Below are 18,366 nucleotides of genomic sequence, written 5' to 3'. Positions count from 1 at the left end.
AGACTATCACAATAGGTGACCATGATCTATGGTCAGATGACCTAAAAATCCATGTAAGAAAAAAACTACGGAATACCTGATAAACATGACTTTTCACCAGAGCAGATCCTTAATGCTGCTGGTTGTAAGCGTACCTGTATGAATTTAGAATAAAGTAATCATCTGAAGGGACACATTCCAGATAAGCGACCGTTTATTTACATATCCGGATATTTAATTCACAGTCATTCGTATCTATACCTGCGTGTTGAGCAGCTCCCTTGACTGAGATAGACGTGTCTGGAGCCCGGCGTCTGCTATATATTAACCATGGTACTGGTATTCTACTGTGAACTGCTCTCACAGCCATGCAGAGCCCTCTATATCTTCCTTAAGTTAAATAATATTCCATTCCAACCAAAGATGATGGATTTGATGAGAGGTTTGTATACTTTACTAAATTTCAATTTAAATTAGTGCGCGACCTATATTATGAACTTAAATATATCGCATGCGACCTATAATATGAACTTATTTATATCGCCGGCGACCTATATTATGAACCCTTACTGAAAGGTTCAGGATATTTACCTTTGTTGTGTGATAAGTGGGTCGCCATACATGATATAATTTAACAGGAGTAGAATGCTTAGGACGGTGTCAAAATCATCATTATAGTATAAGGCGCATAATGCACGGCTAAACCAGAATCCGGGACCTTCCAGGTACTAGAACCCGGGACCCTACAGATACTAAAACCCGGGACCCTTCAGACACCAGAACCCGGGACCATACAGATACTTGACCAGGGACCCTCAAGATACTAGAACCGCCTTCAGGCACTAGAACCCGGGACCCTCCAAACACTGGAACCCGGGACCCTCCAAACATTAGAACCCTAGACCCTCCAGACACTTTCCGGAGAGCTCTAGCAGTCTTCGGCGATCGACCTAATATAGAACCGTTACTTCATAAACGAACTGCCCATACATCTAATTTTGTGTCAAGGCTTTTCAATGAACGAAGCCGATTAAGTTGGTAAATCCGATTAAATGGGAAATTGATGGAATTTTAAGTCCTACTGGTACCTTATTATTTATATAACACGCACTTATTGCCAAATACAGATATACAGAGTGATCATGAATATGTTACTGAATGTGTGCTTATGCTTTGTGTAAAACGCGTTTTCTGTTTGACAGGAGAAAATTACGATGAGGAGTTTAGGAAGGTCAGTCCTATTGGTAGGCTTCCAGTGATAGATGATGGCGGCTTTATTCTCACCGAATGGTATATACTTTATTATAACGTTATTCATTGTAACATCGTAAATACGTAATTCCTGACATTTTCCCGACATCGGATAATACCGGTAAAAGATGTGTCACACGTCATTATATAATACCCCCTTTTTAGGGGTCAACAAAGCAGTGAATACCGACCGAGCATCTAATACTAATCAACCGATTATCATAAGATGTCCGAGCGATTAACGGCCTATCCTACGGACACCGTACGAATATCTTACGGATAATGAACGATAGTTGTATCAGGCCCGGCCGATGTCAGGTGGTGTAATTGCCACTCGATTCCCGACCGGATATCAGACGATACTTAAACGATGTGTAAAGGATATGTGGCCGGTTATGGAAATCTACGGGGCACCGGAGAGATTTTAAATTCGAGCTAAAAATCTTCGGCCACCTCCCCGATGCTGTTTGAGAGCCCCGGCTACCGGCGGGCCAGGTCTAGTGTCCTGCCGGGAACCGGGCTAAAATGGCTCAAAATCATGTCGGGAGTACATCCTAAGCCTAATCGGAAGGGGTTGTGACTGAAGCATAAATGATTATTCATTATAGGTACATTTTGTAGTTTGAAACGGTTTTGGGGTGTCGTAAATCATGTAAAATTGTATTTTTCCCACATAAGTATGACACATACTTTTACATTTAAAGTTATACTCCGTATTTTTCTTATTCACAAATCAAGATGAGCTTTTAATATCTTATTCATCGTGAAAAGTTACCGATATTTTGAGAATTACAGTACCTTTAAGTTTTAATTTTACAAGTACAAATGAGAGCTCAAATGACTTTGGCAGTACACCCAAAAATAATTTTCATTACGTCTATAGTGAAGAGAAATGAGTACATAGTTATTACGATCAGAAAATCAAGCCAAATGTTGGTCTACGATTGCTACTAACAATTTTACAATGTAATTGAAAAGTGATTTCTGCTCGTGTGTTTCAATCTAAACATACATAAGGCATACAAACGACTAATTTTACAGTTCATAATTTTCATATTGTAACTATAACGTTTAATGGCATCTGAAGCCATTTGAATGATTTTCACAGCTTAAATCATCAAACTTTATGGATTTCATTAGATTAATGAAGGGAAAATAACATGTAAAAATTTTCGCGGCATATATTACTTGAATTAGTACTCTCGGATAAACGAGAAGTTCTTAAAGTTTAAGTAAGACACCCATTGCAAATATTCAACGATTTTCGCACATTCATTTTCCTCATTGTCGACTATAGTTAAAACTCCGTATTGACGTTCTTTCTTTTCACAAACTCTTTGTAGTAAATTCAAATCTGAAATGTAACCATTGTGTTATACTACAAATCTTAAATGTAACCATTGCGTATGTTAAATAAATATGTTTTTCCCAGTTCAATTTTTCTCGTTAGAGGAATAAGATAAATAAAACAAACATTATCCTCATCAACAGAAAAGGTGGTTTGTGACACTTTTATTATAATCATCTTATTTATAAAGATCAAAACTGATGTAGGTCCTTAGTAATTAACAAAGTTGGTCAGAACGATAGACGGGATCTGGAAACAAGTACAGATTACGGGGAAAAGTAAGATGACAATATTGTATTTATTCCCCGTCAGCGTGGCCATCATGAAGTACCTGGCACTAAAATACAACGTGGCTGACCACTGGTATCCACGAACTGACCTCAGGGCCCAGGCCAGGATAGACGAGTACCTCAGCTTTCAACACGCCAACACTCGAAATAATATGGCAATGTTGTTTCAAAACCTTGTGAGTAGTTTTAATTTCAGTTAATGATAAATAATTGTCAAGGAAATTAATTATATTAAGCGATTTAATATCTAAATAGTTAACGTCATTATTCAAATATCTTTGTGCCTCATAATGTAGAAAGGTATTTTATTTTTAGTTCTTATTCATCAAAACATCAAAAAATAACGCCGCAAAATTGAGCTGAATCGGAATTTTCCTCAGGTTTTTGCTAGTTTAATACTATATGAATCACCCATTATGATACGGCAGGAAGTGTGTGAAAGGTCATAAATAGGAACTATGAATAATCTTTGTATCATGTAACGTTATGTCTTTATCACCTTTTTATTTCTCATATGTTTAAACTGGAAGCCCATTTTATCATTCCTATTCGACAAATATTACGACCGTGAAAATATCCCGCTAAACGGTAGTTTGTGAACCCTCTATTCATATACATACACATTTATTCTCTTCCCCGAGTTTTATAAATGTATGGTGTAATCCTACTTATCAGTAATGAGTTAGGTATATCATCTTTTGAAATAAGAAACAAGAGGCCCATGGGCCTTAACGGTCACCTGAGTTATATATAATAATATGTGATATATAATGAAACAAATTAAAGACATATAAACACTATATGCTGGGCCTTGAAGTTGGCCAGTGATTTATAAATTTGACCTTTTTAGACTATGAAGAGTATTTGCTTCCATCAAACCTGTGAACTTAGAGATATTTTTTGAAATTTTAATCAATTTGACCCTGTTTGGTCCTGCCCCTCTGGTCCCCCAGGGGGTCATCGAGGACGGATATGGATGTTAAAATGCTATATCTTAGGCTAATAATTCTAATCAAGTTTGACTAATTTCCTACGAAAATTGGGCAAATAATGTTCACAAATATGTTTTTCCTAAATAAACTAAAGTAAACTTGACCCCTCCCCAGGGGGTAACGTGAGACCCCAGGGTCATATAATTTACAATTTTTATAAACAAACTTTAAAGACCTTTTCATATCTATAAAGTGTATTTGATTATACCATTTCCAGAATTTTAAAAGAATATTTTTGAAGTTTTAGCCTATTTGACCTTTTTTGGCCCCGCCCCTCTGCCCCCAGGGGGTCGGCCTGGACCAATATGGATATGATATTAAAATGCTATCTCAGGCTAATAATTCTAACCAAGTTTGACTCGTTTCCAATGAAAATTGAGCAAAAAATGCTCATAAATGTGTTTTCCCTATATAAACTATAGTAAACTTGACCCCCTCCCCAGGGGGAAACGTGAGACCCCAGGGTCATATAATTCACAATTTTTGTAAATGACCTTAAGACCTTTCTATTTATGAAAAGTATTTGTTTCTACCATTTCCAGAATTTCAGAAGAAGATTTTTGAAGTTTTAGCCTATTTGACCCTTTTTTAGCCCCGCCCCTCTGCCCCCAGGGGGTCGGCCAGAACCAATGTGGATATGATATTAAAATGCTATCTCAGGCTAATAATTCTAACCAAGTTTGACTCGTTTCCAATGAAAATTGAGCAAAAAATGCTCATAAATGTGTTTTCCCTATATAAACTATAGTAAACTTGACCCACTCCCCAGGGGGAAACGTGAGACCCCAGGGTCATATAATTCACAATTTTTGTAAAGGACCTTAAGACCTTTCTATTTATGAAAAGTATTTGATTCTACCATTTCCAGAATTTCAGAAGAAGATTTTTGAAGTTTTAGCCTATTTGACCCCTTTTGACCCTGCCCCTAAGGCCCCTGGGGGTCAGTCATAGAAAATCTGTTAATAGGATTAATGGCCATCTCATACTGATAATTCTGACATTTGACTCATTTCCTATAACAAATGACCAAATAATGCGCAAAAATGTGTTTTCTCAATATAAAGTATAGTAAACTTAACCCCCTTCCCAGGGGGAAACTAGAGACCCCAGGGTCATATAATTCACAATTTTTGTAAAGGACCTTAAGACCTTTCTATCTATGAAGAGTATTTGATTCTACCACATCTGTGAGTAGAGAAGAAGATTTTTGAAGTTTTACTCAATTTTACCCCTTTTGGCCCCTCCCACAGCCCCCTGGGGGGTGGGGACCATATAATTCACAATTTTGATTGGTCTTATGCCTTAGAAGGTTTGTGCAAAATTTCATTGAAATTGCTTCAGCAGTTTTGGAGAAGAAGTCGAAAATGTAAATTGTTTACGGACATAAGACGGACGACGCACGACGCAGGACAAAAGGCGATTAGAATAGGTCACTTGAGACTTCGTCTCAGGTGACCTAAAAATGAAATCCGTTAAAGATGCTACACCGCTGACAAATAGTATTTTTCTCTATCAAAAACAGGAACAGACGAATCATTATTTTTCTTCGGCTACAAAAGTTCCTTACTTTACACCATTACCACCATTGAAAAGTTTGAGCTTGTAATTTTACTTTGAGATAAATGTATTAAAAACTATTCATTGTGTCCCGGAAAAATCCCTTGGCTTTTGTCCTATATGTAATAACGTACTGATTGCACATGTACCAAAAGCAAAATAAATTATTTAACATTTTTTTTTGTAATAATAAGACATCAATATACACGATTAAAGATGCTCCACCGCTGACAAATGGTATTTTTTCACTATCAAAACAGGAGCAGGCGATTTAGTATTTTTCTTCAGTTACAAAAGTTACTTAATTTTACATCATTACCACCGTTGAAAAGTTTGAGCTTCTAATTTTACTTCAAGTTAAAAATATGAAAAATAATTAATTGCATCCCGAAAAAATTCCGTGGCACTATATCCTATATGGAATGATGTACTGATTGCGCATGCACCAAAGGAAAATAAATTATTTTTTATTATTTTTTGGGTGTTAATTAGACATATATATACACGATAAAACACCAATTATTGTTCAAATGATGAATATCATTTATGCTCTGTCGGCGGTGGAGCATTTTTAAACATCAATTATTGTTCAAATGCTGAGTATCGTGTATGCTCTGTCGGTGGTAGGGCATCTTAAATTTATATCATTCCCTGTTATCTGAATAATTTTGTACACTACTAAAACAAATTATATCAACATTAAAATTGATCGTGCACACTCGAAAATCAGTCTAACCATTTCGATTCCCAAAGCTCTAAAAAGCACTAAAAAGTACTGCGGCGAATACTTTCCTTATCCCAACTCTATTTCAGAACATTTCAAAATGACACAAAGACATATAAACACTATATATTGGACCGTCAGGCCCTTGAAATCAGTCAGTGATTTCAGGGCTATGAAATTCATTTTTTTTTGTAAAGGGCCTTAAGACCTTTTCCCTATGAAGAATATTTGGTTCCGACCTTTTAACCTAAGAGTAGCTGGTTCCATCAAATGATAAATTCAGAAAAAAATATTTTGTCAATTTGACCCCTTTTAGCCCCGCCCCTGTGGGTCGGACAGTACCAATATGTATTTGATTTTAAAATACTATCTCAGTCTACAATCTAATTGAAATACAGATACTTTTAACCACGCCTTTCAATTAAGGATCTGAGAACATCCCATGAGGGGTCGTGTTCAGATTACCTTTATACCACCTGTACTTCAGATCAAATGCACTTTCTACACGTTGCTATATCAATTTTCAACGCTACTTCGCCCTAACATCCATATACGATTGTTGGGCACTTTAGGCGAGATGACTACGTACACGGAAACAATTCTGACAGATTTTCAAACTCTGTCGTCCCCTGAAATTCACTGTCAAAAGTTTCCCAGCAGCAATTTGATTGACCATTTTAAAAGGCCATCTGGACATGACCCCTAATGGGATGTTCTCAGATTCTCTTATCAAACGTAGTGATAATAAGGATCTGCATTTTAATCAGATTAACAAAAACAAAACAACAATATCCCATTAATGGTTTACCCTTTTAGGAACTTCTACCGACAATGATGAACAAACCAATTAATTGGACCAAAGTTGAGAGATACAGGAACGCTGTTGGTGGTGTTATAAAGACCATAGATGAGTATTTCCTGAGAGAAAAGCGACAGTTCTTGGCCGGCGACTCCATCTCTATAGCAGATATCGTTGGGATATGCGAGATGATGCAGCTCTACGCTTGCTGCGAGGAACACTTCATGGAATCTAACCCTAACGTGAATGACTGGATGGGGCGAGTAAAACAGGAACTGGCTCCATATTTTGAGGAGGCAAATGTCAAGGTGTACAAAACTAGAGACCATTTCTTGAAAACAGCAAAACCGCAACAGAAAGAATAATTTTTATGTTAACATCATTCGTATTTAAATATTCCGTATTTGCATATAACATCTGACCTTGTGGGTTGGTAATGATTGTAACATATGTTTTCGAGTGTAACGTCATACTTTTCAGAGAAAAACATGTGAATTTCACTCACTTAATAATGACGTGACAATAGATACCTACCCGCAAGGGTGATAACTCTGCAATATGCATAGATGGAAGAGTGTTTTTGTAATCCATATCATACGGTGCAAATAGAGATTGAACAGTGTTTTAATTGCGTTAAAGGTGGTATGAACGCAACGGGACAGACATATTCAATGTAGCGCGTTATATCCAGTAACTTGACGAGTTACGCAACACCTATTTCCTCTATACCGAATGAATCGTCTTGACACAAAGCAGCAGTTGTTAGGACGTTAAAATAAAGAAAACGATACTTCTGAAAAATCGTTGTGGTATATATTATATTGTTTGTTTGATTATTTTAACTTCCTAGTAACAGCCATGGTCATGTAAGGACGACCTCCCATGTATGGAGTGTATATTCAAAAATTGATAAACTGATAATATCATATCGGTCTCTTATCAGGAATGTTAATTGACATCTACATTCTTTGCGAGATAAAGATCATCTCCCGGGAGATAAGTCAAACATAGTAGAAGTACAACTTCATTAAAGTAATGTATTAGACAGCTTTGACGCAAAGTACCTGACGTTTGGGAACACTATATACTTTGACCTCCATTTTGTAACCATCGGCATGGAAATGATTTCGTTGAAGAGCTGATCATGTTGTTCAGTCTCCCTATTCCCTATATACAGCAGTTAACCAAAGGTTCTGTCGGCAATGTTCAAACCAAAAACCAATCCAACCCTCTATGGAGTATGCCTATCAAATTTCGTAATGACCTGCCAAGTATAGTTTCTGAGAAAATCTCAAAACATTGTGGCGGAAGGAAAGGGAGGAAATACAATGGCCAAAAGGTCAATGATGGCTGTCTGTCAGGTGGTACTATACATGCGATAAACATTACTAGACACTACTGGAAGCGTACGGGTGACATTATCACCCATGTCGTATTCGGAACATTGAAATGAATTTTTAGTGCAATAACGATTTTGGTTGATTGGTTAGTTAAGGTCATTTAAGGAAGGTTCCTTTGCTTCCTTAAAACTACCGATAATGAAAACTGGTTTCGTATAGAGTTGCTGATGAACCATGTAGAAAGAAAGGCGATTTTAAAAGCCCATTATAGTTAGAAATTGGCATTTTCTTGTAAAGGCCATGTTGGTATGTGGTAGTCCGTCTGTTACAACTCCAATCTGATTAAAACTAAGATCTGTCTATTCACTTCGTGCATTTTAATAGTTTACAACTCTTGTACAAAATACTTCACAGTAAAGAAGTATCTTGTACAAAATACTTCACAGTAAAGAAAAGAATGTAGTACTCTACTAACATTTAATCATATTATTGACGCCAGTATTTAAAAGCCAATACATTATTGCAATTTTTCATATACGTCTATTCTCAGAAATAATCCTCCCTCATCATTCTCTCGTATGGCTGCATAAAAAAGAGATACAACAGGACTTATCTCCTACGATGAATATTTTTTAAAGGTGCTGAAATACTCTAAAAACGAGGTAAACCGATAGAAAACAGATACCGGAAGTAGAATTGAACTCCCTAGTTTCAATACTCCGTGCGAGAACTCGCCTTTCTCCAGCACCCTTGTTATCGGATACTGAGCTATGAGGAATGTGTCATTAATCCACAAAGTAAAGTTGATTATCATCGTAAACAACAACACTGATTCAAATAGACGAAGTGCTGAACGGGGGTCCGATTTATTACATCTGTTGGCATGTAATAACAAAACGACCTGGAGATAGTCCTGGAATATACTGATGATGTTTGTATAGAAGAGGACATCGGACATATGCGATGTGGAGATGTTCCCCTTTATGACTTTCCCTATATGGAGCATCACTAAGCCGAGTAGTGACATCAGATAGACGTTTTCCCGGCCTGTTAGCGGTTTCGGTGAACTATCAGGGGTGCAGTAGTTCACCAAACAATAGAAACCAACGAAGTTAACGACTGTCATTAGCAACTTCAAAACCAACTCATACATTTCTGCAATGAACTGGATGGCTTGAACGTTTCCTATGTTCATCGAAATGGCAACATACACTATCACCAGCCCGAACCCTGTTATCAGGCTAGCAATACAAGTTAGCAGTCTGTATAATTTTCTTTCATTTTCGGCATACAGACCACTGTTTGTGGATCGATACGGCAGGAGACCTGTTCGCTCAGATTCGTCAAAGTTGTTCATGTCAGAGTGTATGTGCTCATTGTTGGATCGGTTAGAGGAGGGTGACCATATTTCGACAATGACTGTGCTAGATAACAGGACAAATTCTGTAAACATAGGTGCTAGCATAGATCTAGACTTCTGTATCATGGCAGACAGTGTACTGTTGTTACTGAGACATTCACTAGAATCCAAGTCATGATTGATTTTTATAAAAGTTTCAAATGAATCGCCGATTATCGAAACGTACAGCTGCATGCAAATATTCGAAGCTAACACAGTCAGTATGGAGTAGTTCACAAATGTAGAATGCTTTAGCTTGAACGTCGAAAAGTATGTGATAAAGATGAGTTCAGAGAGGAAGCAGACGATCAATGCCGCGTTAAAACATATAATAGTGTTCCAATATAGATCCCCAATGACATGTAAGGAACACTCAACCATCTTTGCCATTAGGAATGCGGCGAACAAGCTCGCACCAAGGCCAAAAATCCACAGAAATCCGACCTGTAGCCGTGACGTACTAGTTGGGCTCCTGGCAGTGACAAGGGAATGTAGACCACGTGTTTGGGCTAAACAGACCAGGACAAGGCAGACGACTATGCCGCCAGTTATCAGCAAGGACAGAATTAGCAGGACAACCCCCAGACGAGCATCAGCCCCGGCGTGGACATCCTTAGTGGCACTGAACACTGCCACTACAGCCAGGCAGCAGAGGAACAGGACACGGAATGAGATTGCACAGTCATAATAGCGGGACCCATTCCTCCGGGTTCGGTAGTTACCGGCCGTGAAGGGCAGGATTATAATAGAGGTAAACAGCTTACAGCACCAGGAATCCATCAGATGTCTGAAACACAAATATAGAGACATGCATTAGTAATAAGTACGTGTCATGAAGAGAGGAATTACTTCTAAAACAGTTATTGCACCAATATTTCAGGAGGTCTGAAATAAATTCTAAAATCATGCATAATTAATTACTCGCCGTGAAATCAAGATTTACAGCAGACGTAAATAATTACTGCACCAAGAATCCATCGGAAATCTGAAACAAAAAATAAAATGATGCATTATTATTTGGCAGCAGTGATAAGTAGTGAAATGACTATCCTTATATACTGTATACGAGTATTGCACATAGAGAATCTAAAAACATCTGATTATGCGACATGTCATAAATCAAATTCCTACTTGGTATTTAACAAAGTTTGGTTTTTAATTTGGTGCGTCAGTGAATTCCATTATGAAGGAAACACTACACGAGTTGTCTCCCATTACATACAGACATACATACATCCTTATATTACGTTAAACCTTAACAAGAGGCCCATGGGCCTTAGCGGTCATCTCAGTTCGGATACAGAATGAAACAAAGACACAAAAACACTATATATTGTCCCATTAGGCCCTTGAAACCAGTCAGTAGTTTTATAACTGACTTTTCATTCCATGAAGAGTGTCTGGTTCCATCAAATCTGTGAATTCAGAAGATTTTTTTTTCTTATTTTAGTCATTCTACCCCTGGAGATTGGCCAGGACCAATATGGATATGATGCTAAAATGTTATCACAGGGTAATAATTCTAACCAAGTTTGACCTATTGAAAATTAAGCAAATTATGCTCATAAATGTGTTTTTCCAATGTCAATTAAAATAGATTTGACCCCTATTCAGGGGAAAGTTTGAGATGCCAGGGCCATGAAATTCACAATTTTTGTAAAGGGCCTTAAAAAGACCTTCGAATCTATGAAGAGTATTTGGTTCCGTCAAATTTGTAAATTCAGAAGGAGACTTTTGAAATTTTAGCCATTTTGACCAATTTTGGCCCCACCCTCTGGCCCCTGGGGGTCGGCCAGGACCAATATGGATATGATGTTAAAATACTATCTCAGGCTAATAATTCTAACAGAGTTTGACTCATTTCCTATTACACATGACAAAATAATGCTCAAAAATGTGTTTTCCCTATATAAACTACAGTCGAGACTGTCTGAGCGACCCCCTGTATGTAGCGACTCCCTGTCTTATGTGACCTTACTTGAGACCCCCCAACGTATTTTGCTATATAATGGGTCTGTTTCCAGCGACTCCCTGTCTTACGTGACAAGCGACCATGTTTTTACAACCCAAACATCATAAAAAGTCTGTTTCGAGCGACTTTTCATTCGCCTGAGGCCATAATTATGATAGATAAAGAGGTGTGAACATCGAACTAAACATCGACTGTTGACTACGATAAGAGTACATTACTGTGTAACCAGTTTTGACGGATCATGAAAGATCGTTTTTTTTCCACAAAATTTTGCCTTATAAACTATTAAAAAGGCTAGATATCATTCAAATATCTCTCAATACTAAACAATGGCAAACATTGACAATTAATAATGGAACACATTAAATAAATCGGCATGTTTTATTTTGCCTACCGTATCATCCTATGGCTTGGCGTGGGTTACTCTCTTCTTGTTTTGTACATGGCATTTACGAACAAACATAATTTCGTTCTTTGATATGAGTAAACAGTCATTATAACTGCCATCCCATAGTCAGAAACCCTATATTTTCTTCAAAAGTTTCTCATAACACCAAAAAGTCTAGTAAAAACAAATGCACACGGCTTGGGCTTCTGTAATGGCCGCCATTTGGTAGCAGTGTAGACTACGGTAGATTTGTAAAATTCATCAAAATAAAGCCCAGGTTTTAAAATGGTACCTCTACTGTACAGTAATGTTTTTTAATTTACACAACATCTGCAATTGTTTTGCAATGGTTGTTTTCTGACAAGTGTGATTTTTGTATTTTTTTTTTCAAGCCTGAAATACAATTTTTTTTAATTGCAAAAAAAAATGAGATTTTTAACCCAAAATTGAACCCCCTCTAGATAGAATTTTTTTCTTGAACAAAGTTTAAAACCAAGCATCAATGATCAATGTATGCCTGCTTGTAATTTATAACTAGATCTAAATGATTTTTAATTAAATTTTTTTTTTAAATCATTTAAAAAAATCTAGGCCTATTATTAATTTTGAGTTTTTTTTTAAATCAAGTAATTGATATATTTATAATGAAGAATAAATTTACAGACAATTAAAGACAGATTTTTGTACAGTGATGTTGCGGATGAACTTGGACTGCCTTAAGTGACTCCCTGTCTTATGTGACTTTTTTGTGATGGTCCCTTGGAAAGTCACATAAGACAGTCTCGACTGTATAGTAAACTTGACCCCCCTCCCCAGGGGGAAACGCGAGACCCCAGGGTAATATAATTCACAATTTTTGTAAGGACCTCAAGACCTTTCAATCTATGAAGAGTATTTGATTCTTCCATTTCAGGAATTTCATAAGAAGATTTTTAAAGTTTTAGCCTATTTTACCCCTTTTGGACCCACCCCTCAGGCCCCTGGGGGTCAGTCGTGGAAAAATTGTTAATAGGATTCAATGGCAATCTCTTACTGATAATTCTGACAACATTTGACTTATTTTCTATTACAAATGACCAAATAATGCTCAAAAATATCTTTTCCCTATATAAACTATAGCAAACTTGACCCCCTCCCTAGGGGGGAACGTGAGACCCCAGGGTCATATAATTCATAATTTTATTAAAGGACCTCAAGACCTTTTAATCTATGAAGAGTATTTGATTCTACCATTTCTGGAATTTCAGAAGATTTTTGAAGATTTTGTCTATTTGACCCCTTTTGGCCCCAACCCTCAGGCCCCTGGGTGTCAGTCATGGAAAAATTGTTAATATGATTCAATGGCCTTCTCATACTGATAATTCTGACAACATTTGACTTATTTCCTATTATAAGTGACCAAATAATGCTCAAAAATGTGTTTTCCCTATATAAACTATAGTAAACTTGACCCCCTCCCCACGGGGGAAACGTGAGACCCCAGGGTAATATAATTCACAATTTTTGTAAAGGACCTCAAGACCTTTTAATCTATGAAGAGTATTTGATTCTACCATTTCTGGAATTTCAGAAGAAGATTTTTGAAGTTTTAGCCTATTTGACCCCTTTTGAACCCACCCCTCAGGCCCCTGGGGTTCAGTCGTGGAAAAATTGTTAATAGGATTCAATGGCCATCTCATACTGATAATTCTGACAATATTTGACTTATTTCCTATGACAAATGACCAAATAATGCTCAAAAAAGGCTTTTCCCTATATAAACTACAGTAAACTTGACCCCCTCCCTAGGGGGGAACGTGAGATCCCAGGGTCATACTGTATAATTCACATTTTTTGTAAAGGACCTTAAGACCTTTTAATCTATGAAGAGTATTTGATTCTACCATTTCTGGAATTTCAGAAGAAGATTTTTGAAGTTTTAGCCTATTTGGCTCCTTTTGGCCCCACCCCTCAGGGCCGGGGGGCTGGGACCATATAATTCACAATTTTGGTTGACCTTTGGCTATGGAAGGTTTCTGCAAAATTTCAACATATTTGGTTCAGTAGTTTTGGAGAAGAAGTTGAAAAAGTAAATTGTTTATCGCCATACGACGGACGACGCATGACGGATGACGCACGACGACGGACAAAAGGCGATTAGAATAGGTCACTTGAGATTTCGTCCCAGGTGACCTAAAAATTCCAAACATAGCAAGCCTAACAGGCCATATCGATGCAATATAATCACACCATGAGGCAAATGTAGTTATATTTATTATAGAGCAACATTATTGGATAGGATGGTAGTTTCACATCGTGTTGATCCTGTTGATAAAAAACTTTGTGTAAATCAATAGCAGGCATGATAGCTCATGTACACAAGATAATATACTTTATTAGCAAAGGGAAATACTGCCTATCAAGTTGTGGATGAAATATAAAGCAAGAGGCCCATGGGCTATAATAGTCAACTTATATTTGATACAAATTAATTACATAATTTTTAGCCAACTTATGCCTTTTGTTCACGAAATAGGAACACACATTTAATAGGTCTACATACAAAGTTTGGTGAATATTTATTGAATTACCGTGTTCACAAGATTCAATAATTATTATTGCAATGGGTTATCACTTCGTAAATAAGTTACAGTCAAATCATGCTTATTTTCAAACTTATTCAATACATTCCAAATGTTAGTTATAATTAAAATTGCAAAGGTCAATAACTCCGTAAATTACAATTGAATCAAGCTGATTTTCAAACATTACTAAGCTCGGTGTATATTTTCTCAAGCTGTCATGACTGGTTTGCCCGTTGTCAGTATAATGTGACCAGGATTGGGTATGTTGCTTGGTGTCTTCGGCGGCATGCTTCAGTGATATAGCACTATAAGAAGGGAAAAAGGTTTTCAAATTGACGTAAAAATTAAATATAAGTACAGATGGACTGGTGGATTATATTAAAAAGTAGGAATCTGGCCTCTAGACGTATTACTAAGAAATCATCTGTCCTTCCAAGAAGCATGCAGGGAACAATGAGCATTCTGTTTGGAAACGGAAGGAAACATTTAAAAATAATAAATACCAACACTAAACTAATGCAATTTAAACCGAGTGAAACAGAAAGGTGTACTTTTTGTTAAGATTGCAGAGAAACACAAATGCACTTATTTTGGGAATGTTGGCATTCAGTCATCCTTTAAGTTTTAACTTAAGAAAAATTCTGATATATAGTTATTTATAGACCCGACTATAATGGTCTTTGGCATTGTAGACAATTGTTTTGAGGACCATTAATTTTTTTTTAATTTAAGCATTGGAATATTATTTATGTATGTTTGTTTGATTGATTAATAAACGTCCTATTAACAGCTATGGTCATGTAAGCACGGCCTCCCATGCACGCGGTGTGTGGCATGTTTTGGGAAACTGCGGTATATTCATGATGTGTCTTCTTGTATAGTGGAACTGTTGCCCTTTTTATAGTGATATATCACTGAAGCATGCCGCCGAAGACACCAAGCAACACACCCCAACCGGTCACATTATACTGACAACGGGCGAACCAGTCGTCCTACTCCCTGTATTGTAAATTGAAATAAAAAAATCCTTCACATGAAGATTAGAAACCTACCTATTTTTCTACTGAAAAATTGAAGATTTCGACTTGAATTCGTATCCAGCAAAGAAAAGAGAAAAAATAAGCCAATAATTGGATTTTGCATCTAAATTTTTGCTGTATGGTATTTGATGATATTGACAATATGGAAAAGACTTCGTTAAAAGTTGATATGTATAAACTATGTTAATAGAAATTGATTTTCGAATGTAGTGTATATGTACAGTGACTGCTTTTATATTACTGAAAACATGTTGATGAATGTAACAACAGAAGTTTTTGAATAAAACAAAAACATTTTACAATTGAAGAAAAGACGTGTTATATACAATGCTGCCATGGACAACTAAATCTTGTTTCAGAAAAAAGTATTGGTTTTGTCATTAAACGCCAAAACACATAACTACATGTACAACGCATTTTCCCTGCCGGTCTTTGGCATAGATAGATGCTTTCAAAACAAACTGCAGATATTCTATTTCACATCCATACTTCCAGAACTTACTTATTCAAGTCTGAAACTATCCCCTGGAATGCGAGAACCAGCGGGGTAAAAATACTGATTGTGTAATAATGTAAATGTTTCTTTATAAAATGGTTTTCTCTTTGACGTGAACACAATAAGTACAAAGTTTCTGTAGTTAGATTCACCGGTATACGTATCTATATAAATTATATGATAAATGTTATTTTGCTATTTGTCTCATTTGATAAAGAACTTAATGTCACACTAAAGACAACTAAAACAAACCTCATCCCATTCAACAAAGAATAAGGCAAGACAAGGTTCTTTTTCTTAAATTTATACAGGTTAAAATATAGGTCATGGTGACCCAGTCGTGGTACGTGACTCTCATCATATACCCCATCTTTCCCTAAATGAGAGGCCGCGGTGGCCGAGTGGTTAAGATGCCCCAACATATTTCCACAAGTCCTTCATCTCTAGTTCGCGAGTCTTAATCCCATATGGGACAGTTGCCATGTACTGACAGCTAGTCGGTGTTTTTCTCCGGGTACTCCGGCATTCCTCCACCAAAAAACCTGGCACGTCCGTAAATGACTCTGTTAATAGGACGTTAAACTAATCAAACCAAACCCAAATCTCCAAATGAAACAAAATGAAAATAAGAACTTTAATCAGATCTTTACTGTCTATATACTAATATAGGAGATAAGACAATAAAAACTAACAGATTTATCGATATTGTGAATAAACTTGACAAGGTGAATATGTTTTATCATCTACTCTAACGATCAATAAGATAAGACCGCCAGAACTACATATATTAAATGGAGGATTTGCACAGTGTGTCATGAAGGACCTACAATAGTTTTTAAATGCCTAGCATGTCTGCATCTCTAAGAAGATAACGGACAGAATTAGGGCAAAGTCCGGAGTTATATACATAATAGAAGAGGAAGTAGTCATAGCATCGAGTACATACTTCCGTGTCAGCAGGTTAACGTTTATCTCAAAAGATGTAGAAACGCTTCGTTTCAATGACAGCTGTAAACGATACAGCATATTATCAACAATTACATTATACTGAACTAAAGCATAATAATATTACGATATAATGAACTTATTATATTGACAACAATAACATGTATGTATCTTTTTATCTCCCGTAAACGAATATCGAAATTTGTATCCGATAATATTAACAATTTGTTATAAAAGATAAACATTATGAGAAAAGTGACACTGAAATTTTTGGACTATTTATTACTCTAGTCATCAATTTCTAACTTTCAAATAAACATGTTGGTAGGTATCGTAAAAACATCATTCTTATTAAATGATTGTTTCTTTTTAACGACCCATCTCTTTTATGAACGTATACGTTACCTATTGTAATGGAATATTTCATTTTTCCCCTTTAATATATGACAAAAGTGGTTTCTACCATTTTCACAAACTTTCCAAAGAAAAATGCAAATATTGATAGGTATATCCAATGCGTGGAAGATTGCACTTAGAATATCTTAGCTGAGAAGCTATGCAATTGTATACCATTATTGTTTTTATATTAAACTACGGTGTGACCAGTGATCTTGCCTGAATAATCAGTCAAAATTAGTTGCAAAATATGCAATTGGTAACTCATTGTGCTCCAAAGATAATACTTCTTTGAAATATATTTTCCCTATTTTGAATCAAATTTAAAATGTTTTAACCCCTGAAAATATCCGGCTGCTATGATCAAAACTTAAAATTTCCACTTGTTTTAAAATTTCCGTGGAACCCAAACTTGGCATTTACGCCTTAATAATAACTGATGCATTTTAAGTATTGTATGGGAAGAGACATTATATGTCAGGTATTATCAGACTTACCTGTTGTGCAAGGTATTCTTTGTCAAGTTCGTTCAATATACGTTCAACACAGGTCTCCACTACCGAAAACATGTCCGACAAACTGAGGTGTCTTAAGATTTCACCTTTTATCAGTTACTAAACCAGGAAGTTTAACCTCCCTGGGAATTCACGTTATCAGAGGGAAGGATGGGGATTTGTGGAAATCTGTGTTTTATAGAACATGCATTCTACACAACAGATACTACACCTCAATACATTTTTCTAAAGTTTTGATACCGAGGTAATGCAGAAAACAGTTATGCATTGATTGATTATGCTTAAGGTTAAAAACCAACGGGCATGTTCCTTAAGTTGTGGTAATTTAAACCTGTAAAATCTCGAAACCTGGCTGCACTGGACAAACATTC

The 18,366-nt window shown here is 36.4% G+C and overlaps 2 protein-coding genes across 2 annotated transcripts; one reads left to right on the top strand and one right to left on the bottom strand.

The window, feature by feature from the left end:
- The first annotated feature begins 247 nt into the window (after nucleotides 1-247).
- On the top strand, nucleotides 248-7,754 carry LOC138310522 (glutathione S-transferase theta-3-like). Its single transcript, XM_069251776.1, has 4 exons — nucleotides 248-421; nucleotides 1,182-1,269; nucleotides 2,891-3,044; nucleotides 6,958-7,754. The coding sequence occupies exons 1-4, from the start codon at nucleotides 310-312 to the stop codon at nucleotides 7,303-7,305; spliced, it is 702 nt and encodes a 233-aa protein (XP_069107877.1). The 5' UTR covers nucleotides 248-309; the 3' UTR covers nucleotides 7,306-7,754.
- Nucleotides 7,755-7,880: 126 nt separating this feature from the next.
- On the bottom strand, nucleotides 7,881-18,133 carry LOC138310521 (uncharacterized). Its single transcript, XM_069251775.1, has 2 exons — nucleotides 17,978-18,133; nucleotides 7,881-10,466 (listed from the first exon to the last, which is right to left on the bottom strand). The coding sequence occupies exon 2, from the start codon at nucleotides 10,457-10,459 to the stop codon at nucleotides 8,897-8,899; it is 1,563 nt and encodes a 520-aa protein (XP_069107876.1). The 5' UTR covers nucleotides 10,460-10,466; nucleotides 17,978-18,133; the 3' UTR covers nucleotides 7,881-8,896.
- Nucleotides 18,134-18,366: the final 233 nt, after the last annotated feature.

This window comes from Argopecten irradians, chromosome 16 (genome assembly GCF_041381155.1).
Source record: "Argopecten irradians isolate NY chromosome 16, Ai_NY, whole genome shotgun sequence".
Classification (NCBI taxonomy): Eukaryota; Metazoa; Mollusca; class Bivalvia; order Pectinida; family Pectinidae; genus Argopecten; species Argopecten irradians.
Note: the sequence above shows the minus strand (reverse complement) of the source record. Positions and strands in the feature narration are given on the sequence as shown.

Coding starts and splice junctions, on each gene's coding strand:
- LOC138310522 (XM_069251776.1), top strand. CDS start 310: ATGGTACTGGTATTCTACTGTGAACTGCTCTCACAGCCATGCAGAGCC. Junction 422..1,181: donor GATGATGGATTTGATGAGAG/GTTTGTATACTT, acceptor TCTGTTTGACAG/GAGAAAATTACGATGAGGAG. Junction 3,045..6,957: donor CAATGTTGTTTCAAAACCTT/GTGAGTAGTTTT, acceptor TTACCCTTTTAG/GAACTTCTACCGACAATGAT.
- LOC138310521 (XM_069251775.1), bottom strand. CDS start 10,459: ATGGATTCCTGGTGCTGTAAGCTGTTTACCTCTATTATAATCCTGCCC.